This window comes from Miniopterus natalensis, chromosome 17 (genome assembly GCF_054644295.1).
Source record: "Miniopterus natalensis isolate mMinNat1 chromosome 17, mMinNat1.hap1, whole genome shotgun sequence".
In the NCBI taxonomy this organism is placed as follows: domain Eukaryota; kingdom Metazoa; phylum Chordata; class Mammalia; order Chiroptera; family Miniopteridae; genus Miniopterus; species Miniopterus natalensis.
The window spans coordinates 42,166,108-42,185,392 of record NC_142097.1 but is presented as its reverse complement, the minus strand read 5'-3'; the positions used below and the strand labels follow the sequence as shown (position 1 = coordinate 42,185,392).

General features: G+C 60.8%; 2 protein-coding genes across 2 annotated transcripts; one reads left to right on the top strand and one right to left on the bottom strand.

The window, feature by feature from the left end:
• Positions 1 to 1,424: 1,424 nt before the first annotated feature.
• On the bottom strand, positions 1,425 to 8,093 carry OTOP2 (otopetrin 2). Its single transcript, XM_087825687.1, has 6 exons — positions 7,781 to 8,093; positions 7,389 to 7,525; positions 6,190 to 6,248; positions 5,638 to 5,759; positions 3,189 to 4,066; positions 1,425 to 1,595 (listed from the first exon to the last, which is right to left on the bottom strand). Exons 1-6 carry the CDS (start codon positions 8,091 to 8,093, stop codon positions 1,425 to 1,427), a joined length of 1,680 nt encoding a protein of 559 aa, XP_087681813.1.
• A 1,472-nt stretch (positions 8,094 to 9,565) lies between these two features.
• USH1G (USH1 protein network component sans) lies at positions 9,566 to 13,083 on the top strand. Its single transcript, XM_016220354.2, has 2 exons — positions 9,566 to 9,729; positions 11,862 to 13,083. The coding sequence occupies exons 1-2, from the start codon at positions 9,566 to 9,568 to the stop codon at positions 13,081 to 13,083; spliced, it is 1,386 nt and encodes a 461-aa protein (XP_016075840.1).
• Positions 13,084 to 19,285: the final 6,202 nt, after the last annotated feature.

Sequence of the window (19,285 nt, the reverse complement as noted above, 5' to 3'; positions counted from 1 at the left end):
GCTGGGCGTCCCCGGACCCTCCCGGGCGGGGCGGGGTGCGACGAACCTAGGCCGAGGCAGTGACCTTGCTGGGGGTGGGGGGGGGTGGGGGTGGGTGGTGGGTGGGGGGGGGTGGGTGGTGGGTGGGGGGGGGTGGGTGGTGGTGGGGGTGGGGGGTGGGTGGTGGGGGGTGGTGGGGGTGGGGGGGTGGGGGGTGGTGGGGGTGGGGGGGTGGGGGGTGGTGGGGGTGGGGGTGGTGGGGTGGGGGGTGGTGGGGGTGGGGGGGGTGGGGGGTGGTGGGGGTGGGGTGGTGGGGGTGGGGGGGGGTGGGGGGGTGGGGGGTGGTGGGGGTGGGGGGGGTGGGGGGGTGGGGGGTGGTGGGGGTGGGGGGGTGGCCGCTGCCCCCACGCCCTCCTCCCACCCGGCCCCGCCCGATCCCCGCTCTTGCCTGTCCCCCCTTCACCTGACTCAGCTGGCCACCAGTTCTTCCCTCTTTTAGCTGTTGGGCCTCTTTCTCAATCTCTCTCCCTGCCGAGCCCATTTCTCTCCCTGTCCTAGAGGAGTCGCAGGGACCCCCAGGGAGTGGGGCTGCTGGGGAAGAGGCGGCCCAGGGGGTGAAGGTATGTACCCCAACTCCTCTCAAACTAGGACAGCCCTGTTTATGTCTGTGTTATACATTTGGGTTCCTGAGATATTTTATTTATGGGGGAAAGACGTTCTGCTGTTGGAAAATTATTTTTGCTGTTGGCCCTCCAGCTGTGTGGCTTGGGCAAGTCACGTCACCCCTCTGGGCCTCAGATTCGTTCTCTGTAAAATGGTGGTTGGACTAGGTCGCTACTTCCTAACCTTTCCCATGTCGTGGAACAAATAAAAAATGTGTGTCACTTGAGGATAAAGGGGAGTGGAAGGCGGCAGCCCGGGTTCTCTGCCCAGCCGCCCAGGCACTAGTCTGTAGCTGGTTTGTAACTCATGCTTGGTTCACCCACTGAAAAGCTTAAGGCCTGAAGATCTCTAGGGACCCTTCCAGCTCTGATCCCCAAGAGCCTCTGCTGTGGCTGAGACAAGAAGCGGGGGACAGGGGGCAAATAGCAGATTTATTGGTTCCCAGGTCCAGGCAGCGGCACTGGCCAAGCCACAGGGCTGGGATTAGGGGTGGAGCTGGAGCCACTGACAATTCCAGATCTTACCTGGTTCTAGAAATACTTCAGGGAGAGATCTCCCTGCCCGGTAGCCCCATGCACCAGGGTCATGCTGGGGTGGATGGGCATGTCCTGATTGCAATTTAAAAACATCCTGAAAAAATAACTTCTGTGAAAATTCCACTCTGGGGCCAGTGGGGAATGGGTGGTAACGTGGCACAGTGACTGCCAGCTGGGGGCTCATTTCCAAGGGTCTCTGGGTGGGTGCATGAGCTGAGCTCCCCCTCCATGTGTCTGTCAGGGGCTTCAGGACAGCACGTAGACCTCCAGCAGGCTAGAGACAGCATGCATGCGGTAGAAGATGCAGAAAGGCAGGCAGATGTTGACGATGGCTGCCCAGAGGGAGTAGCCGTAGAAGCCCACCTCCACCTTGTTGCTGAAGTGAGGGCGGCCCCCGAAGGCAGGCATAATCCACAGCTGTGGGGGAGAGGGTGTGTCAGGACCTGGCTTGGACTGGTTCACATCGGTCAGCTTTGCTGGGGGTCCCTGCCCTCTAGTTTGGTGGACAGCAAAGGCTGGGTGTTGCTTCATGGGCACCTCCCGAGTCTCTGGCAGGGACTGGCACTCACTAAGGAGTTCAGGAAATGTGCCCCATTCCGCCTGTCCACCCCACAGGGTTCCCGCTGTGATCACACCTCCCATCCTCGGTTGTGGGATAGAGAGAGGGAGAAGAGGTTTCAATAGACCACACGAGAATTTGATAGACATTTAGAAATGGCTAATTCAGGAGCCCTCTCCTGGAGAGCTATGTGGCAAAGCAGACAGGCCCAAGGCAGGGGCGTCAGGATCCAGCCAGAAGGTTCTGGTGTGGGGTATGAACAAATGCTTCTAGGCTAACCCCGCCCTCCCCATCCCCAGTTAACTGCGTCCTTGGGCATATCACAACTCCTCTCTCAACCTGTCCCTGTCCTAGAAAGTGAAGGAGTTGGAGGTGATGCTCTGGGAGTCAGATACCTGGAGCAAAAATAGCCAACCCAAAGGCGGCGCCCAGCCTGTGGGCAGGGCCAGGGCTGGGGGCCAGCTCAGGATATGATTCCGCTGGTAGGCCAGAGATGGCTGATCACTCCTTTTCTTTTTTTGGGGGTGGGGGGTGGGCGAAAGCTTCCTGTAGTATGGGCAATATTTGCAGTTGTGACTTCACTAAGAATGCACTTCAGTTAGTATGAACTGTTGGTGTATTTCAAGTAGACGACACTGGGGTGGAATTCTCTCTGGAGATGTTTTATATTGATATACCCACATTAAGGCTGTTTCTATATTACGAGTAGTTTTTTTTCTGATGGAAGTTATAGCTAAAAGGACTATTTTCATATTGAGTGACATTTCTCTAGAGGTGTATTCTCTCTGGGATGATCTCACATGGCTACATGTTTCAGTACCAGAGATTTCCCCGGGGGGTTATACCTACACGGTTGGGTGGAGGCTACATTAGGACTGTTCCTCTGTTGGGGTGCACATTTGTCTGCTGCTATACAGAGGACTTTCCCTTAGCTGCTGAATCACTGGGGAGGGGCTGGTTGTTGTGGGCGCCCCCCTTCCCGGTCAGCCCTCCGCTGGGCTCTGCTAACAGACCGCTCACACTTGCCCCGGCCTCCACTGCTTCCTGACGCTGCTCCAGTTATTCTAAGAAGCAAGCTGGTCACAAGTTCCCAGGAGCAGTCACACCTCTCACATGAGGGTAAGGGCCCCACCCTCCACCCTCCACGTCATTCCTCAGCTCCCTCTCATCTCTGCCCAGCCCCCCTGTGGGCATTCCCTCGACCCTGCCAGCTGCGGCTGCTGCCTGGATGTCAGAGCGCCAGGACCTCATTCTCTGTGTGCCCTGGGATGCTGCTTGCCGGGGCTGCACCTCACCCTCTCTGCACCTACTCCTTTCCTAGACAGACATAAGACTCTCAAATAGGCTCGGGGCAAGACAGAGAAGGCCAAGTACATAAACCTGGAAGAACCTCCTTCCTGGCTTTCTCTCCCCCCCTCCCCAGCCCTCCCCCATCTCCCCCAGGTACTCACCATAATGTTGCAGAGCAGGAGAAACAGAGAAATGTCCTTCAGGCACCGGCGCCTCCAGTGGGCCCTGGGGGCCAAGATGATGGCCATGGCTTCCTGTGGGCCCACCAGGCTGGGGCCAACCAACCTGGGGGTGGGCGGACAGGTGGGCAAGGAGTGGAGGGCGCCTGGATTAGCAAAGGTAAGGCAGGGCTCCTTAGGAAGGGCATTGAGCGGCTGAGCCTCGGGCGGGCCCCGGTGGAGGCTCTCAATGATGAACACGTTCTGGAAGGTATGCTGGGCAATCATGAGCACAGCATGGGTCAGGTTGAGCCCCCCCACTATGTCCCTGGGTGTGCTCACCACCACGGCCACGATCGAGTAATAAGAGATGGCGTACTGGCCCAGGGCGGCACCCATCAACAGGGCCACGTCCAGGGTGCGCGCGGGGTTCTTATGCTGGTCCATGGCCCGGCGGTCAAAACGGTAGATGACCGAGCCGCTCAGGCTGACCAAGGTCATGAGCCCCAGGCAGATGATTTTGAAGCTGTAGTAGGTGACCAGGGCCTGCTGGGCGTGGCCCCTGGCCCCGCTCACTTGCACTTCATAGATGATGAAGATGGCCAGCCCCACCACGAAGAACATCAGGCCCAGGACTGGGCCAACAAAGAATGTCTCCCGGAAGAGGCGGACCGGGGAAGGGGCGTGGCCGTGGCCCAAGTCTCCGGAGGAGGCCAGCAGCCTGCCCACGTTCTTCCACATGACGTACAGCATGGTGCAAGCGAAGAGGCTGTACTCGATGTTGAAAGGGTACAAGTAGAAGTAGCCCTGCTGGAAGGCCTTGCAGATGGCCGTGCTGCAGGGGCAGTCTCCCCCCGCCACCGGGCCGTCCACGCGCTCCGCTGTGGAGAGAGGGGCACAGAGCTGTACTGCCCCCCTCCCCTGGGAGGTGCCCCATCTGCAGAGCCTCAGCCCTAGACTGGGACCTTCGTAAGGGCAGGATCTCTGTCTGCCCCATTCACCACTGTATCCCAAAAGCCCACGCCGGGCTTGGCATGTTCATTCGTGCCACAGGTTTTTATTGAACATGCACTGTGTGCCAGAGATTGCAGGACACATCGGTAAACAATAGCCAGGGCTCGATAAAAAAAAAATCCGAGCTGAAAAGCTGCCCACTTCACTCCATTCCATTCCTTCAGGAAAACACTGCCAATGTGTCCCCACTAGTAATGACCCGGCTCCCCGAAATCGGCGAGGTTCTGGTCCTGACAGAAGTTCCAGCTCCCTCTAAGCTCTCCCCAGCGTCTGACCCAGCCCAGAAAGTGAGCTGCTGGGCCTGGGTCTGGACGGTGACCCCCCGTCACCTCGGTTGTCTCACACGAAAAGAAACCCGCTCTTGCACCCAGACCGTGCTTTGTAGGATGCCTTGGGCCTTGGCAAACATCTCTTTTGATCCCCAGAACTATCCCAGCTGGTTTTGTAGATAGAGAAACTGAGGCTCACGGAGGTAAAGTGACTTGTGATGGCAAAACTAACGCAAATGACCTGCCTCTGAAGCCTGGGGCGGGCGCCTCTCCAGCGTGCCTCTGCCCCGCGGCCCTAGCGCAGGCAGTTGGCCACCTCCCAGGCTGGCTCTAGCCATGCTCAGGAGCCCTCTGTGTGTAAAAGGTGGCGCTTTGTCAGTCCTGCTGGGTTGGGGTCTGCCTGGGGCTGGGCCCGTGCTTTCCCTTCCTGGACTCTCCCATATTGGGCGTGTGTGTCTGTCTTCAGGCCAAGTCCAGATGGATTTAGTCATGTAGTCTGGCCCTGGCTAGTGGGGGGCCCTAGAAAAGTCCAGAGAAGTAGGACCAGGGGGACTGTGGACCCCCTTCTTCTTCGGTATAGCATTTTGGCTAAAAGCAAAGATGGATCTGGACGCTAGTCCAATTTCAAGCTCTGTGACCTTGGGCAAGCTGCATAACCTTGCTATGCCTTAGTTTCTTCATCTGTAGAATGGGAATATTAATATTACCCACCTCACAGGGAAGTTGTGACGGTTAAGTAACATAGAGTGTTTAAGACACTTAGCACTGTGCTTGCCATGTAGGGCTCAGAAGATGGTCACTATTATCATTGTGATTACTGTCCTAGCTTCTGCTCACCAGGCCCTCCATCTGACCCCATGCTCCCACCATCCAGCCACTCTGCCTCCCTCCCCTCCCTCTGCTTCGATCACCCTTGCCCTTTCTTCTTGGAGCCCAAGCCCCTTCTTTAGTGGAATGGAGACTTGGACAGCGGGGCCAAGGCTGGGTTCTCCAGGATGTGAAGGTGCCCCGATACTCCCTGTCATGTGTCATCTACACCCAGACGTCAGAGCCTGGAGCAGGAGGAGGGTCTCCTGGGAGGGCACGGAGATGGATTCTACAAGTGAACAAAGCCCCCAGCCCAAGGCCTGGGAGTCACTGGGCGGGGGTCACCTGGAGTGGGCACTCACGGTCAGAAGCAATGCGGGAGTAGCTGGTGTTCCTGTGGGAGCGGGCCTGGTGCACGGATTCATCCACCACGGCTGCCATCCAGATGGCCAGGTTGGTGCTGAGTGTGAACATGAGGCCACACCTGTTTGGAGAGGGACAGCAATAAGGCCAGTGAGACTCTTTGGCTCATCTTGGGTCCCTGGCAAGGCAGAGAGAGGGTTGGGGAGCTACAGTGGGAGAGAAACGAAAGCAGCCAGGCCGCTGTGCGAACAGGAAGCTGAGTTTGAAAGGAACAACCTGGTGGGGATGCGGGGATGCCTGGGGATATCCAGGGGCTCCGGCACCGCTGCTCCCTCTCTGGGGATAAAGGACATATAGTGCGATACCCAGCCCATCCCATGGAGGCGCATGCAGGTGCACATCCACGCACGTGTGCGCATGAGCAAGTGTGGGCACACACACACGCACACGTCGCTGCACAGGCTGATGGAAATCAGGCTGGCAGAGCAAGGGGGCTTTGGCTGGAGCCCCACCTAAGGGGCAGAAAGAGGACCCACGCCCCAGGCACTCACCGGGTCAGATCCAGGTGGATGTGAACACAGTCTTTAGCAGACACCCAGAGAAAGTAAGTCTGTAGAGAGAGTGGCGAGGTCATGTACTCCGCACAGCAAATACAGCGGAGCTCCAGTGCCCATGTCCGCGCCCAGCGTTAAGTTCTCTCTCCCTCGAAACCCTCGTAGGAAGTTACTAAGTTTATTTTAGCTCTACGAGATGAGGCCAGGGACAGTTCATGTGGAACAGTGTTCTGTTCTTTGACAATCTGTAAAGTGTCACCTGTAAAACTTTCTGCTCCTGGTGTTTGTTTTTTGCAGGGTGGAGGTCTGGGAGAGTCGAGTGTCTGGCTATTTATTCCTGGGGGCAAGGCCAGCCTCGGGCTAGGTCTTGTCCAAGGTAGAAAAAATCCCTGGTGACTTCTCACTCGTCCCGGCAGCATCCCTGTCCCACAGTCACCCTTTGCTGCCCTGCAAGGCCTCGCTCAGCCGGCTGCCAACAAACCCTTGCTGTGCGGGAGTGTCTGTGTTTTCCTTTTACCCGAGGATTCTTCAAACTCATAAAATGTAAGAGACCAAAACTATACAGATCCCAAAGTCACGAGTGTGTTGAATTGCAGAAAACTGGCCACAGGAATGTTTCAGCGGGGGGTGGGGCATACGGGTGGCATACAAGACTGGGGTCTGTCCTGGTCCCATGTAAGACTAGTCCTGCCTCAGCTCAGTAGGAAGGTCTTTCAACGTGTTGTATATGCAGTAAATAAAATATATGTATTTGAACTTATTTGAAAACCCCCCGGTACAACACACCCTATTTCCTGAACAAACACACAGTATAAGGGCCATGGCTGAGGCCAAACTGGCCATGCCCACAGCAGGACCCTGGACCAAGACTGAAGCCCTCTACGGGCACCCAGGGAGGGCAGGCCAGATCCTAGGAGACAGGGTGGCTGCCACAAGTCACACCTCTTAGGAGTTAACTAGTGGCGCTGCTCAGGTTGAAATGAAATCACAGGTTCCCTAAGCAGGCAATCACACTTGGATATTACTTCATTACCAAGTGCTTCCATTTGCGTGGACTCATGATCTCCTCTACAGTCCTATCCCCACGTCATCTGATTGTTCAGGGTGCAATAAGAGTGGAGCCCAGGTCTGCTGCCCCCATTCCGGGTGTTGGTTCCCTTGCACCACATTCAAGGACACTCCTCCCACCCACCCACCTGGACCATGACAAACACAGCCTGGGTGAGAGGATACAGAATCTTGATGGCCGACTGGCATTCAAAGAAACTGGAGTAGTAGCCCGTCTTGAAGATATCCATGACCAGAGAGCAGACCCCAAACAGCACCAGCCCGCCTGGGAATGGGAGGGGAGGGTCAGAGAGGCGGGAGAGGCTTATGGACCTGAGGCTAGGCCGCTGGATGAAGGGTTGGTTGGGTGGTTGGGCAGATGGATGGAGGGTGGGGCGCGTGGGCTGGACAGGTGGATGGATGGAGAGGTGGACGGGTGTAGGGGTGAATGGATGGCTTGAAAGATGGATGGGTGGGTGGAGGGGGGAGCCTAGGATTGAGTGTGCGGACGGATGTCCCACTGACCCCCCTCCCCCCGCACCTCGGAGCCAGATGGGGCCGGCGTGCGGGTCCCGGAAGGGAACGGCGCGGGCGCAGCGCGCGGTGCGCAGCAGGTAAAAGAGAATCCAGAGCGCGGATAGCAGCATCATGGCGGTGAGCAGGGCGAACACGTCGGTGTCGTACACCTCCACCTTGTTGAAGGCGCCGCCGCTCACGAGCGTGCAGGCCAGCAGCAGCACGTTCATGGCCAGCAGCACCGACAGCAGGCGGCCCCCCTTCTTCCACACCTCGGGGGGCCCTGCCGGCGCCGCGGGCGGGCTCTCCTTGGGGCCGGCGGCCAGCTCCTCGGACATGGCAGGGGCGACCGGGGAGGCTGGAGGCGTCACTGCGGGGGGGGGGGGGGCGAACAGGACCCCGGGTCGGTCCTTCATCTTATCCCTAGATTTGGGGGCCGGGGAATTGCTAACCCGGGGAGGGGAGGGGAGGGGAGGGGGGCTGCGGGTGATGGAGGAAGCGCTGGCAACGGGGAAGAGAAAGGCTGAGACTGGACGCAGCCCCGTCGGACCCCGTCCGAGGTCCCCAACTCCCCAGATCCGAGGGCCCCTGGCCCCGCGCACCCACCTGGCTGGGCCGGGAGCCCGCGCTGCGCTGGGGGTCAGAGGGCGGCGAGCGTCTCCTCGCTCCCACGCCGGGCGCGACGGGCGCTTTGTACCGCGGAGGGCAGGGTGATTTACAGCCGAGGGAGCTCAGCTCCGGAAACCTCTCGGTCCCGCTCACATGACCCATCTTTCCTCCGAGCTGAATTTAGGGAAGGGCGAGAGGGAGCCAGATAAGGCGAGATTTATATTCACCTGTTAGGAGGCGCCCCCTCTCCCGCCGCCCCGTCACCTCCGCGGGGCCCCCGCACTGCCGCACCCAGAGGGCACCCCGCCCACGGCGCCCACCGCGCCCTGGCACCCCGCGGTCTCGGCTGCCAGAAGCCCCGAGAGCTTATGCTCAGTAGATGCCCCAAGGACCCGCAGGCACCGCAAGGCCCTCGGTGCGCCCTATACCTTGGTGCTCGTCTGTTGCTGCCCCAAGATCTGGCCCCTCGCGCCCCTTTCCCCGACGCCCTCTCCGTGGTCGAAGTTCCCTCCCGCTCCGTCCCTCCCGCTTCTGCTGCGCTGGAGGCCGAGCGGTCCCGCCCCGACGCCAGGTTCCCCCGCGGGCGCGGAGTCCCGCCCGGCCGTCTAGCGCCCCCTGCTGGAGAGCGCCCGCCGAGCCCGCGGAGCGGGGCCGCACTGGGCCGCAGGGTTCTACTCGCCCACTGTCCGGCGGTTGGTGCTAAGAACCCCCCTAGGCCCACTGCCCTGGGGCTCAGGACCGCCCTCGGGCACCCCTCCCCAGCCCTCGGTCCGTTCCTTTGACGGGTGGAGACATCGGGAGCCGCGCACCGGGGCTCTAGTTGAGGACAGACCTCGGACAGTCCCCAGACTGGTCCTCACGGGGCAGGGCGCTGGGGTCGGCATTTTTTGGAGCGAGGGCAGGGCCTCGTCCGGTCACCCCTGTGCTCCCGGCAGCAGGGTGTTTAGGACCCAGGGGCAGCCCGGGGGCGGCTCCCCGGGCGGCTGGAGATCCTCCCCCCTCCCGCGGGTGCGCGGCTCAGATGTCGGAGTAGCGGCGGCTCTGGCGCTCCGCACCCACCATCTGCGGCAGCGGGGGCTGGCGGCCCCAGCCCCTGCCCGGCCCCCTCCCCCAGCCCCATGCCTCAGTCCTAACCCCCCAAACCTCCCCCGCGGGGGGCCTTTTCCTGTGCCCCTGGCCCGCCCCGTCCAAGTCGGGAGCCATGAACGACCAGTACCACCGGGCGGCCCGGGACGGCTACCTGGAGCTCCTCAAGGAGGCCACGCGGAAGGAGCTGAACGCCCCCGACGAGGATGGCATGACCCCCACCCTCTGGGCTGCTTACCATGGCAACCTGGAGTCGCTGCGCCTCATCGTGAGCCGGGGGTGAGTATCCAGCCCCAGCCCCGCAGGGGAGGGGGAAGGGATCGCGGCGCTCTCCCGCCCCCGGAGACCCTCCCCCAGATTCCAGACCCTCTCCCCTGAGCCACTCCCTGCCCTGGCGGCGGGCCCTAAGGTGGGAACTCGGGGCCCGGCCGTCCTGGGAGGGAGGGGGCGCAAGCTGCGGGGTGTGACACTTGTGACCTGGATATGGGGCTAGCAGAGGAGGACTGGGATTTGGGGGCTCATGATTGTGGGAGGAGCTGCAGAGAGAGGGGGAGGTGGGAGGGTGGGAGAGGTCTCCTGCGTGGGTGGCACCTTGAAGCAAGGGTGAGAGGCACAGTGGGAACGGAGAGAAGGTGCAGAAGCCTCAGAGGGGTCAGAGCCCGGCTAGGAAAGGAGGGGCTCCTCACTGCCCACCCCCAGGCTGGGATCCAAAGGGCTCTCCCAGCATTGCCCCCCACCCCCTAGGCTGGGGCTCACACTCTCTCTCCCTGCTCATTGCTGGGATCTATGGGCATTGTCTACAGTGCCAAATGTCACTGGGTTCAGCCACCCCACAACTCCCTCTGTGCCCCTCCCCCACCAAAGGCTCCCTCACCCCCCCCTTTGGAGTTGTCTAGGGGGAGGGGTGGGCATAGAACCCAGGTGTCATAGCCAGGGATGGAGGTAGCATTTGAGGAATGCAGGGTCCAGGGACACTGAAGGGGGCTCCTGGGTCTGAATGACATTGTGGACAACTCCCCTGCCCCCAGCAGATTTATAAAGAGAAGTCAGGTTGACCTGGACACCAGGGCAGCCTGGACAGAGAAAAAGAGTGGAAGAGATGCCTCAGGAGGGTCAACGTTGTACACCTCAGGCCCTGGGCAATCCTGGTGGAGGGCCAGGGGCCCAGCTGGCCCTGGTGCCAGGTGCTGGCCTGTGGCCTGTGGTGGGCGGGGAAACCCCCCTTGCCCTCCCTTGGTAGCTGTTCCTGGGGCCCAGCAGGTGGGGGCAGCCCTAAGACCAGGCAGCTGAACCATGTTCCAAGAGGCCAAGACTGGCCCCTCTCCACACCAAGAGGGCACACAGTGATTCTGCCCGCCTGTCCCCTCCCTCAGAGAGAGACTCAACCTCCCTAACCCCCCCCAACTCCCGCAGAGGGCAAGGGCTGGCGTTCAGGTGTGGACACCAGATGCCAAGCAGCCCCTCCCACATTGCCCTCCAGGACTTGGCAACTTGTAGGGGAAGTGAGGAGGGGGTTGTTCAGGGAGCGGTAATGACAAAGGGGTGATTCTTTCTCTGTCCCTGAGGGGTGGCCTTGTGGCCTCATTAGCATGAGGCAGAGACTCTGAGCTAGGCCCCCCTCCCCCCCCAGGGAGGGGAGAGCTTGGAGGAGCCCAGTGGGGAACCTGCCCTAGGAGAACACAGCCTGATGTGGAGGGGGCTGCGTGGGTCCCCTGGACAGGTCCAAGCCAGCCTGCCTCACGGGGCTCCTAAAGATGGGGCAGCAGGGTGGCTGGGCGCAGGCTGCAAACTTCTCTCCTCCTCTCCTCTAGTCCTGGCTGCCCCCACGCTCCCCTTCTGGCCCAGGCCAAGACCCGACACCTGCTCTCACACTCGGGCTTGCCAGGCCTGGCCCCGCTCCCTGCAGACATGGCCGTGCCCGCGGCCACGCAGGCACGCACCCTCCCGCACTCACCCAGGGCTCAGGCCCAGCCCCCCCCCCCCCCCCCCCCCCCCGGTCCTCCTTTACGTCACCCTGCACATGCGGCCGCGCTGGCCGCCACGCCTGCCGAGAGACCCAGACTCGCCCTGGCCCACCACCTCTCCGGGCCAGCTCCCCACCGGGCCCCATGAATAATTCACCCCTTTCTCTCTGGGCATCAATTATTTATGCCCTGAGATTCCCAGCCCTCGGGCCTCTTGGGGAAGGCCCCGCCCTGCCCCCGCCTTCTCTGTCGCCCCACCCCCTGCGCACCTGGGGCCATGCTAAGTCCGTCTAGCGGCTCAGGGCTGCGCGTCTCCTGGAGTCAGAGCAGAGATCTCAGGCCCTCGGGTCCCCCTGGCGAGCCTGCGGGGAGCCACCTGCAGCCTCCGCGGACTGCCTGCCCGGGCTGCGACGGCTCATCGGGCCCCTCCGCGCGTTCCCCCCGCAGGGGCGACCCGGACAAGTGTGACATCTGGGGCAACACGCCGCTGCACCTGGCAGCTTCCAATGGCCACCTGCACTGCCTCTCCTTCCTGGTGTCCTTCGGGGCCAACATCTGGTGCCTGGACAACGACTACCACACCCCGCTGGACATGGCCGCCATGAAGGGCCACATGGAGTGCGTGCGCTACCTGGACTCCATCGCGGCCAAGCAGAGCGGCCTCAACCCCAAGCTGGTGGGCAAGCTGAAGGACAAGGCGTTCCGCGAGGCGGAGCGGCGCATCCGCGAGTGCGCCAAGATGCAGCGCAGGCACCACGAGCGCATGGAGCGGCGCTACCGGCGCGAGCTGGCCGAGCGCTCCGACACGCTCAGCTTCTCCAGCCTCACGTCCAGCACCCTGAGCCGCCGGCTGCAGCACCTGGCGCTGGGCAGCCAGCTGCCCTACTCGCAGGCCACCCTGCACGGCACCAACCGGGGCAAGACCAAGATCCAGCGCAAGCTGGAGCGGCGCAAGCAGGGCGGCGAGGGCACCTTCAAGATCTCGGAGGACGGCCGCAAGAGCGTGCGCTCGCTCTCGGGCCTGCAGCTGGGCAGCGACGTGATGTTCGTGCGCCAGGGCACCTACGCCAACCCCAAGGAGTGGGGTCGCTCCCCGCTCCGGGACATGTTCCTCTCCGACGAGGACAGCGTCTCCCGTGCCACACTGGCGGCCGAGCCTGCCCACTCGGAGGTCAGCACCGACTCCGGCCACGACTCTCTGTTTACCCGCCCGGGCCTGGGCACCATGGTGTTCCGCAGGAACTACCTGAGCAGCGGGCTGCATGGGCTGGGCCGGGAAGACGCGGCGCCGGAGGGCGCGGGCACGCCACGGGGCCGGCTGCAGAGCTCCCCCAGCCTGGACGATGACAGCCTGGGCAGTGCCAACAGCCTGCAGGACCGCAGCTGCGCCGAGGAGCTGCCCTGGGACGAGCTGGACCTGGGCCTCGATGAGGACCTGGAGCCCGAGACAAGCCCTCTGGAGACCTTCCTGGCCTCCCTGCACATGGAGGACTTCGCCCCGCTCCTGCGGCAGGAGAAGATCGACCTGGAAGCATTGACGCTGTGCTCGGACCTCGACCTCCGCAGCATCAGCGTCCCCCTGGGGTCCCGCAAGAAGATCCTGGGGGCCGTGCGCAGGCGGAGGCAGGCGCTGGAGCGCCCACCCGCGCTGGAGGACACCGAGCTGTGAGTGCCTCGCCCTGGGGGACTGGGGGAAGCGGGCTGCGCCGGGAGGGGCCTGCCGTTCCCGGGAGTGAGGGATTATAACCACATTTCCTAAGAACCGAAGTCGCCATCAGTGACAAGAGGCCCCACTTATTTTCCTTACCCTCAGTTCGGAAAAGGAAGCTGCCACTCTGGTGAAGACACAAGGCTTTCTTATCAGAGCGAGAGTACAGTGCACCTCGATTTTGGATACACCGAAGTGTGGGGACGTGGGTGTCTTACTCTGGATGAGACACAGTGGTCACAGTGGTCACAGCTGGGATTTTTGTTTTTTGTTTTTTTTTGTTGTTAATCCTCACTGGAGGATATTTTTTCCCGTTGATTTTTAGAGAGAGTGGAAGGGAGGGAGGGAGAGAAAGAGGGAGAGAGAAACACCGAAGCGAGACACACTGACTGAGCGCCGTCACAGGTGCCCCAGGATGTACCTGGGCAGGTGCAGGCCCTTAACCGGGAATCACACCCGAGGCCTGGCCGTGCACGGTCCCGCACTAACCGCTGGGCCTCGGGCGCCAGGGCCAGCCAGGATGCTTTGAGCCCTCCCGACTCCCAGCTGCCGCAGACGCCCTTGGCACGCACGTGCTTTCACTTAATCGTCTCCCACTCCCAACTGCAGGGCCGCATCGACCACCCCCATTCTCCAGGCGAGCAAGTGGAGGCTCAGAGGGTTAGAGTAGCTCACCCCACGAGCCTGCTGCTGCTCAGTGCCGAGCTGGGCTTGACCCCTTGACTATGCGACTCTGAAGCCTGGGGACTAGTGACTCCCACGAAGGGCCAAGCTGTCACGCACTTTCCAAAAGCCATGGTGGGGAGCTCGAGGCTGCTGCCACACTGGCAGTGCTGTGGCCCATCGCTGCCCCACCCCTCCCTCATGGTGTTCCACAAGCCCTTTTGGTGTCTGTGGCCCTTACCCTACATGTCTGGGCAGAGGTGGATGTGGGGAGGCATCTGGTTTAGAGTTTGGGGTATGGGGTGGGCACCCCTAGGCAAGGGTCCCCATGCCTGACCATCAGCCTGCCCAGAGATGGTAAGTTGTCAAAACGGCTAGTCTTGGTTTAGAATGTCTCAAAGGCTCTTATCTGAGGCCTATTTCTGTCTCTTTCTCTACAGATAACGGGGGGACTTCTCTCCCCAGACCAAAATGAATTGCAAGTTGCCACAACCCACAGTGGGGCCACGAAGTCCTCACAGCTGCCAGCCCTGCAGCCCCCGGGGCCCCTCCCCAGGGGCAAGGACCATGTGGGTCGTCTCCCTTGAAATCCTGCCCACACTCTGAAGCTGAGCGTGTGGCCTGGAGGTGCCCAGAAGGGTCCTGGAGCCCTTGAGCCACCCCCACTTGAGTGGCCCTAAAGGACATGTGGATTTGCAGGAGGCCCCAGGGACTAGATGACATACGTGCCCGTTAGAGCGGTGGGAGTGGGTGGGTGAGGGGTGGGCACAGCCTGTCCCTGGCTGCTGTCTCCCCCATCCCTCCTCTGAGGATCCCGTTGCCCAGGCTGGACACTTGCTCGAGTCCTACATTTTTGTGAAGGGAAGAGTTTGGGCTCCCTCCCCTCCCCCAACCCCCAGAGAAGAGGTCCTGGCTGGACTCTTCAGCCAAATGCCCTGACTTCTGCCCCCACCCTGCTCCGGCACAGCCAGTCCCCTTCTCCTCCACTGGCCACGCTGGGGAGCTGGAGTGCCAGGCTGGAGTGTGGGGGTGACTGGTGCCCTTCCCAGCTCACCCTGCGGCGGAGCCCAGCCTGACTCTGCCTCCCTCCCTGTCCTCCACCTTCCTCCCCTTGGTTGTGTAGCCTGGCCCCCCAGGGACCCCAGCGGGTCAGGGCAGTAGGCGCAAGGTGCTAGAGTAACCGGCTGCAGTATTATGGCCCCCAGGCCTGAGACGGTGGAGGGAGACTGGGCGAGGCAGGGTGTCCAGCCGGGCGTGGGCAGTCCTGTCTTGTGGACACTGGAGCAGCCTGGGGGTGCGGATGACCTAAGCTGCTGACTTCCCCCAGGTCCCTGGGGCTCTGTGTGCCTGTGTTGGGGGTTGGTTGGTGGATTTCCCTCAAGGTCTGGAAGTGGCTGGGAGGCTGCATGTTCTACATGAATAGCAGGTGGGCGAGGGCTCAGCGGGTGCCCTGCTCTGTGATGGTGGTGAGATCAGGAGAAGGGCCAGCCCCAGAGGGTCCTGAGACAGGTGTCCTCCGAGCTCTTCAGCCAGACCAAGGTCACAGATGTGGGAGAGCCACGCAGGAGCCCACACAATGTGTGCACATACCCACCCCCATGCAATGGACCCCATCCCTGACCTTCAGCTTCTGCTGGGAGCACTGCCACAGCCCCCCCCCCCACTCCTTTCTGGGGCCCCCTGGCTGGGGCAGGGAAAGAACCCCAAAGAATGCCACAGGCCTCCCTTTGGGTGTCTGTGCCTGTGTGTGGGCCCCGTCCACGCATGCCCAGAGCTGGGGCGCGATGGAAGTGGTCCATGGCCCCGGCCCACACGGAGGGCTTGGCTGCCTGCCACTGCCACCCTGAGCCCACCTCAGTCTTCCTCCCTGTTCTCTGGGCCTGAGCCTGGGGCCACCCCCAAGTGCCGACTCGACTTCCTCGGAGCCCCAGGTCCTGCCCTTCTCTCCTGCTCCTGGTTGTGCACTGCCTCAGCCCCTCCCTGCTCTCCCTGTGCTGGGGTGGGTGGGCTCTGTGACTCCCACCCCTGTGCACAGCACCCCTCCTGCAGGCTCATTATAACTTTTGTAGAGTATGTTTCGCATCATTGTCGCGCCTGTGTCTTGTCCTTTAATCACCCCGGGGTGGGAGAGGGGTGGGGTGAAGAGAGCAAGGGGGTGGGGTGTGAGAGAGGGAGAGGGTCTTTTTGTGCCTTTGAGGACTTGATCCTGTTCCTTGGAGGGGGTCTTGGGGTGGATGGTTGGGCATGTCTGTAGGGCCTCCCATTATCCCTGGGCCTTTACCTCTCTCTGGGCCCAGGATTTGGAGCTGATGGAGAGGGAAGGCTCAGAAAACTGGGACAGGACAGCCCCCAGCAGCTGAGTGAGAAGGATGGCCCAGGCTCCAGCCCTGTTCCCAGGGCCGGCGGATGCTGAGGGTAGGATGCTTTCTCCCTTCTCCCCGGGGTCTGCCTGGGCTTCTCCAGACACGGGCAGAAGCCATATCCCGGCAGGCTCCATCCATCACCCGGCCCCATGAACCCTGATCTCGAGGGCCCTGGCGGTTTGTTTCATTTCTCAAGGATGCTGGGCCAAGTGCTTCTGCCAAGGGGAGTTCAAGACAGACCCCTCCCTCCAACATCAATCGGAAAGGTTCGCTGGACATCAGCACCGGAAAGTTGCCTAGCAACCATCTAGGGGTTCTAGGCCACCTCCCTCCCACTTTACAGATGAAGAAACTGAGGCCCACCAAAGGGAAGGTCCAGACCCAGAACACAGGCCTCCTTTCCTCGCCCTGGGGCTGCCAAGGGGGCCAAGATCTGAGATTCTGCTCCCATGCCCCGCGGGGTTCGTCCGCGCAGCGACCCCTACTGGCCATTTTGGTCACTGCACCTACCTCGGGAAAGAGGCCAATCCTGGCGCCGCAGGTCCAGGGAAGGACATGGGGTTGAGTTCCCGCAACGACGAGAGCGAGCGGGCAGAGCTTCGGCTCCGAGGCCGCGACTAACCCGAAGCAGCGGGACGGGGTCTCCAGAGGTCACAGTGGCCGAGGGTGGAAGCCTGGGGCGCGGGAGCTGGTGCGGCTCCAGGAAGCCTGAGGGGCCTTTAAACACACAGCGAAGGGGACAATTTTACAAGGTAGAGACTCAACTTTCTCCACTCCCCTAAAAACTTGGATCGAGTTAGGGAAATTCTTTCTAAAAGGTTAGAATAACCAGTGATTCTTAGCCTTTGGGGATTAGTATCTGGTAATAATATGGGCACTTTCCCTGGAAAAATGCACACTCAGTGCAGTTTCAATTTCAGGCAGCTCATGGAGCCCCAAGAGGTCCAGGGACCCCAGGCTAAGAAGCCTTGGTTACAATGCTGTGAAGTACCATAGGTGGGATTACTGATACGATGGAGATGAGGGTGGTGGGATGAATCAGAAGCAGGAAGGGCCTCCCGGTAGCTGGCACAAGCTTCCCATTTTACAGATGAGGTTAACTGAGGCCAGAGGGCAAGGGACTGGATGAAGGTCACAGACCAGCCAAGCAGGCAAAGTAGTCCCAGGTTTCCTGATGCCTTCCATGGTGCCAGCTGCCTCCTGTCCCCATGTTAGCCAGTCCTGGACAGTTGTAACTCTCCTGTTCTCCTAGCGCATGCCTGTGTCACCTCCTCTGAGATAAGTCTGGGTTGTAGGAGAGGTGGCAGGACTCAGGAGACAGCCAGATCTGGGCAGCAAAACCATCCCCGCCCCTTTCTAGCTGTACTGCCTTGGATAAGTTACCCCGCCTCTCCAAGTCTGTTTTCTCAGCAGTAAACTAGGTGTTATAATTTATTGTAATAACAGTGTTCATCGCATAGGTCATTAGGAGGGTGAAATGATAATACAGGCAAAGCACTCAACACACTGCCCACTGTTTAGTGCACATCAGTTAATAACGCTCATGCTTATTGGTGGCCCGAGGCAGACCCACTGCATCTGTGGGCCCAGCCACCCGTCGGTGAGCCCTAGGCAGTCCCAGGGAGCAGTCTCCTGAGACTGAGCCCCACCTAAGAGTGAGCCCGACCCCACTAAACGCACTAGCTCCTGGAGGGGGCACTGGAGGCATCCTCATCTGACCAGCAGGGGGCGTTGACAACCAGCCTGCCCTGGTGGACAGGAATCTGGAGATGGGGAGGGCTCGTGGGCATCAGCCAGGCCTGGGCATCCCTGGGCCCGTGGTAGACAGAACTCACACGCTGGGTTGTCCCCAGGCTCCTCTTTCCATGCTCACCACACCTTCTGCACAGCCTGGTCATACTTCAGAGCAGAAGTGGGAGAAGTCACCATGGCCCTGAACCCCAACCCTCCACACACGCTCACACACGGAAAACAGGGGCAAAGAGGAGAGGGAAATAGAGGGAGTGAGCAGGTTCAGGCTCTTTTCTTGCTGGAAACAGAAACCACTTTTTATTATCACTATTGATACTGAGGTATGTGAGATTTAAGCCACATCAATATTCAAAATAAAGATAAGTACAGCTGTACACGAACTGGCATCAGTGAGTGACAACCACACCTGCCACGAGCACGCGCCCTGTGTGGCCCATTGATATCCACACTGCAGAAATTATCTTACTACTCTCCCAGAGAGCTGTTAGGGCAAGTAGTGTCACCTTCGTCCACTCTGAATCACCCTCTCAGAAAACTGAGGCTCAGAGAGGCCAAGTGACTTACCTATAGTCACACAGCAAGGACTGGAACCTGGGTGTGTCTGAGTCCGGAGCCTCGCTCTAGACAGGGTTCTGGGCCTCCATACTGTGCAAGGGTCACGGCGCGCACTCCCCGCCAGGCCCAACACACACCCTCAAGGCTAATCCTATCCAGGGTCACTTGCACACGCTGGACTGTGGTGCTGACCTGGCTCAGAGGGAACAGCCAGGTGACCCTTGGGAACCTCACCCGTCGGGAGTAGGGATTACTAACAGCTCCAGCCTCGGGTTTTCAAGGACCTAACTTGCTGTGTACTTTGGAAAGGTGGCCTGGGCCTCAGTTTCCCTTCCTGTAAGATGTGGTCAGACTGACAGCCCTCAGAGCCTCAGCAGTGTCCCCATCAGCACAAGGCTGGCCCCCTCTTCCTCACCCCCTCCCTCCCTGACCTGCCTCTGGGCGTCACCAACCTGACTTGGTCCTTGCAGGAGGGCTGGCAGCCTGGGGAGGCGGGATGGAGGCTGCAGGCAGCTGGGGCAGGCTGGGGGTCCAGTCCTCGGAGATGGGGCTGACGCTGAGACACCCCGTCGATGTGGGCCTGCCCTGCTGGAGCCAGGGGAGCTTGGGGTGCCAGTCCCACTCTCAGGTGATCAAGATCTGAGCCAGAGGCCAGGCTGCTTCTCCCCCAGCTCACTTGGCCACACCCCTGTGAATAGCGCCACTTGCCTCATGGAGCCAGGCCTCACCGGGCTTTGATGACTTGGTGGGTGGCACGAATGGGTGGAAGACAAGAAAGGTTAGAGACCCCGCCACCTAGGCTTAGAGCACAGAAATGGTTATGTTGCTGG

Excerpts from the sequence above, each read along its gene's own strand:
- OTOP2 (XM_087825687.1), bottom strand. The coding sequence starts at position 8,093 with ATGTCCGAGGAGCTGGCCGCCGGCCCCAAGGAGAGCCCGCCCGCGGCG. Across the intron at positions 6,249-7,388 it reads CTGTGTTTGTCATGGTCCAG|ACTTACTTTCTCTGGGTGTC; the intron begins GTGGGTGGGTGG and ends CTCTCTCTACAG. Across the intron at positions 5,760-6,189 it reads ATCCACCTGGATCTGACCCG|GTGTGGCCTCATGTTCACAC; the intron begins GTGAGTGCCTGG and ends CTCTCCAAACAG.
- USH1G (XM_016220354.2), top strand. The coding sequence starts at position 9,566 with ATGAACGACCAGTACCACCGGGCGGCCCGGGACGGCTACCTGGAGCTC. Across the intron at positions 9,730-11,861 it reads CGCCTCATCGTGAGCCGGGG|GGGCGACCCGGACAAGTGTG; the intron begins GTGAGTATCCAG and ends TTCCCCCCGCAG.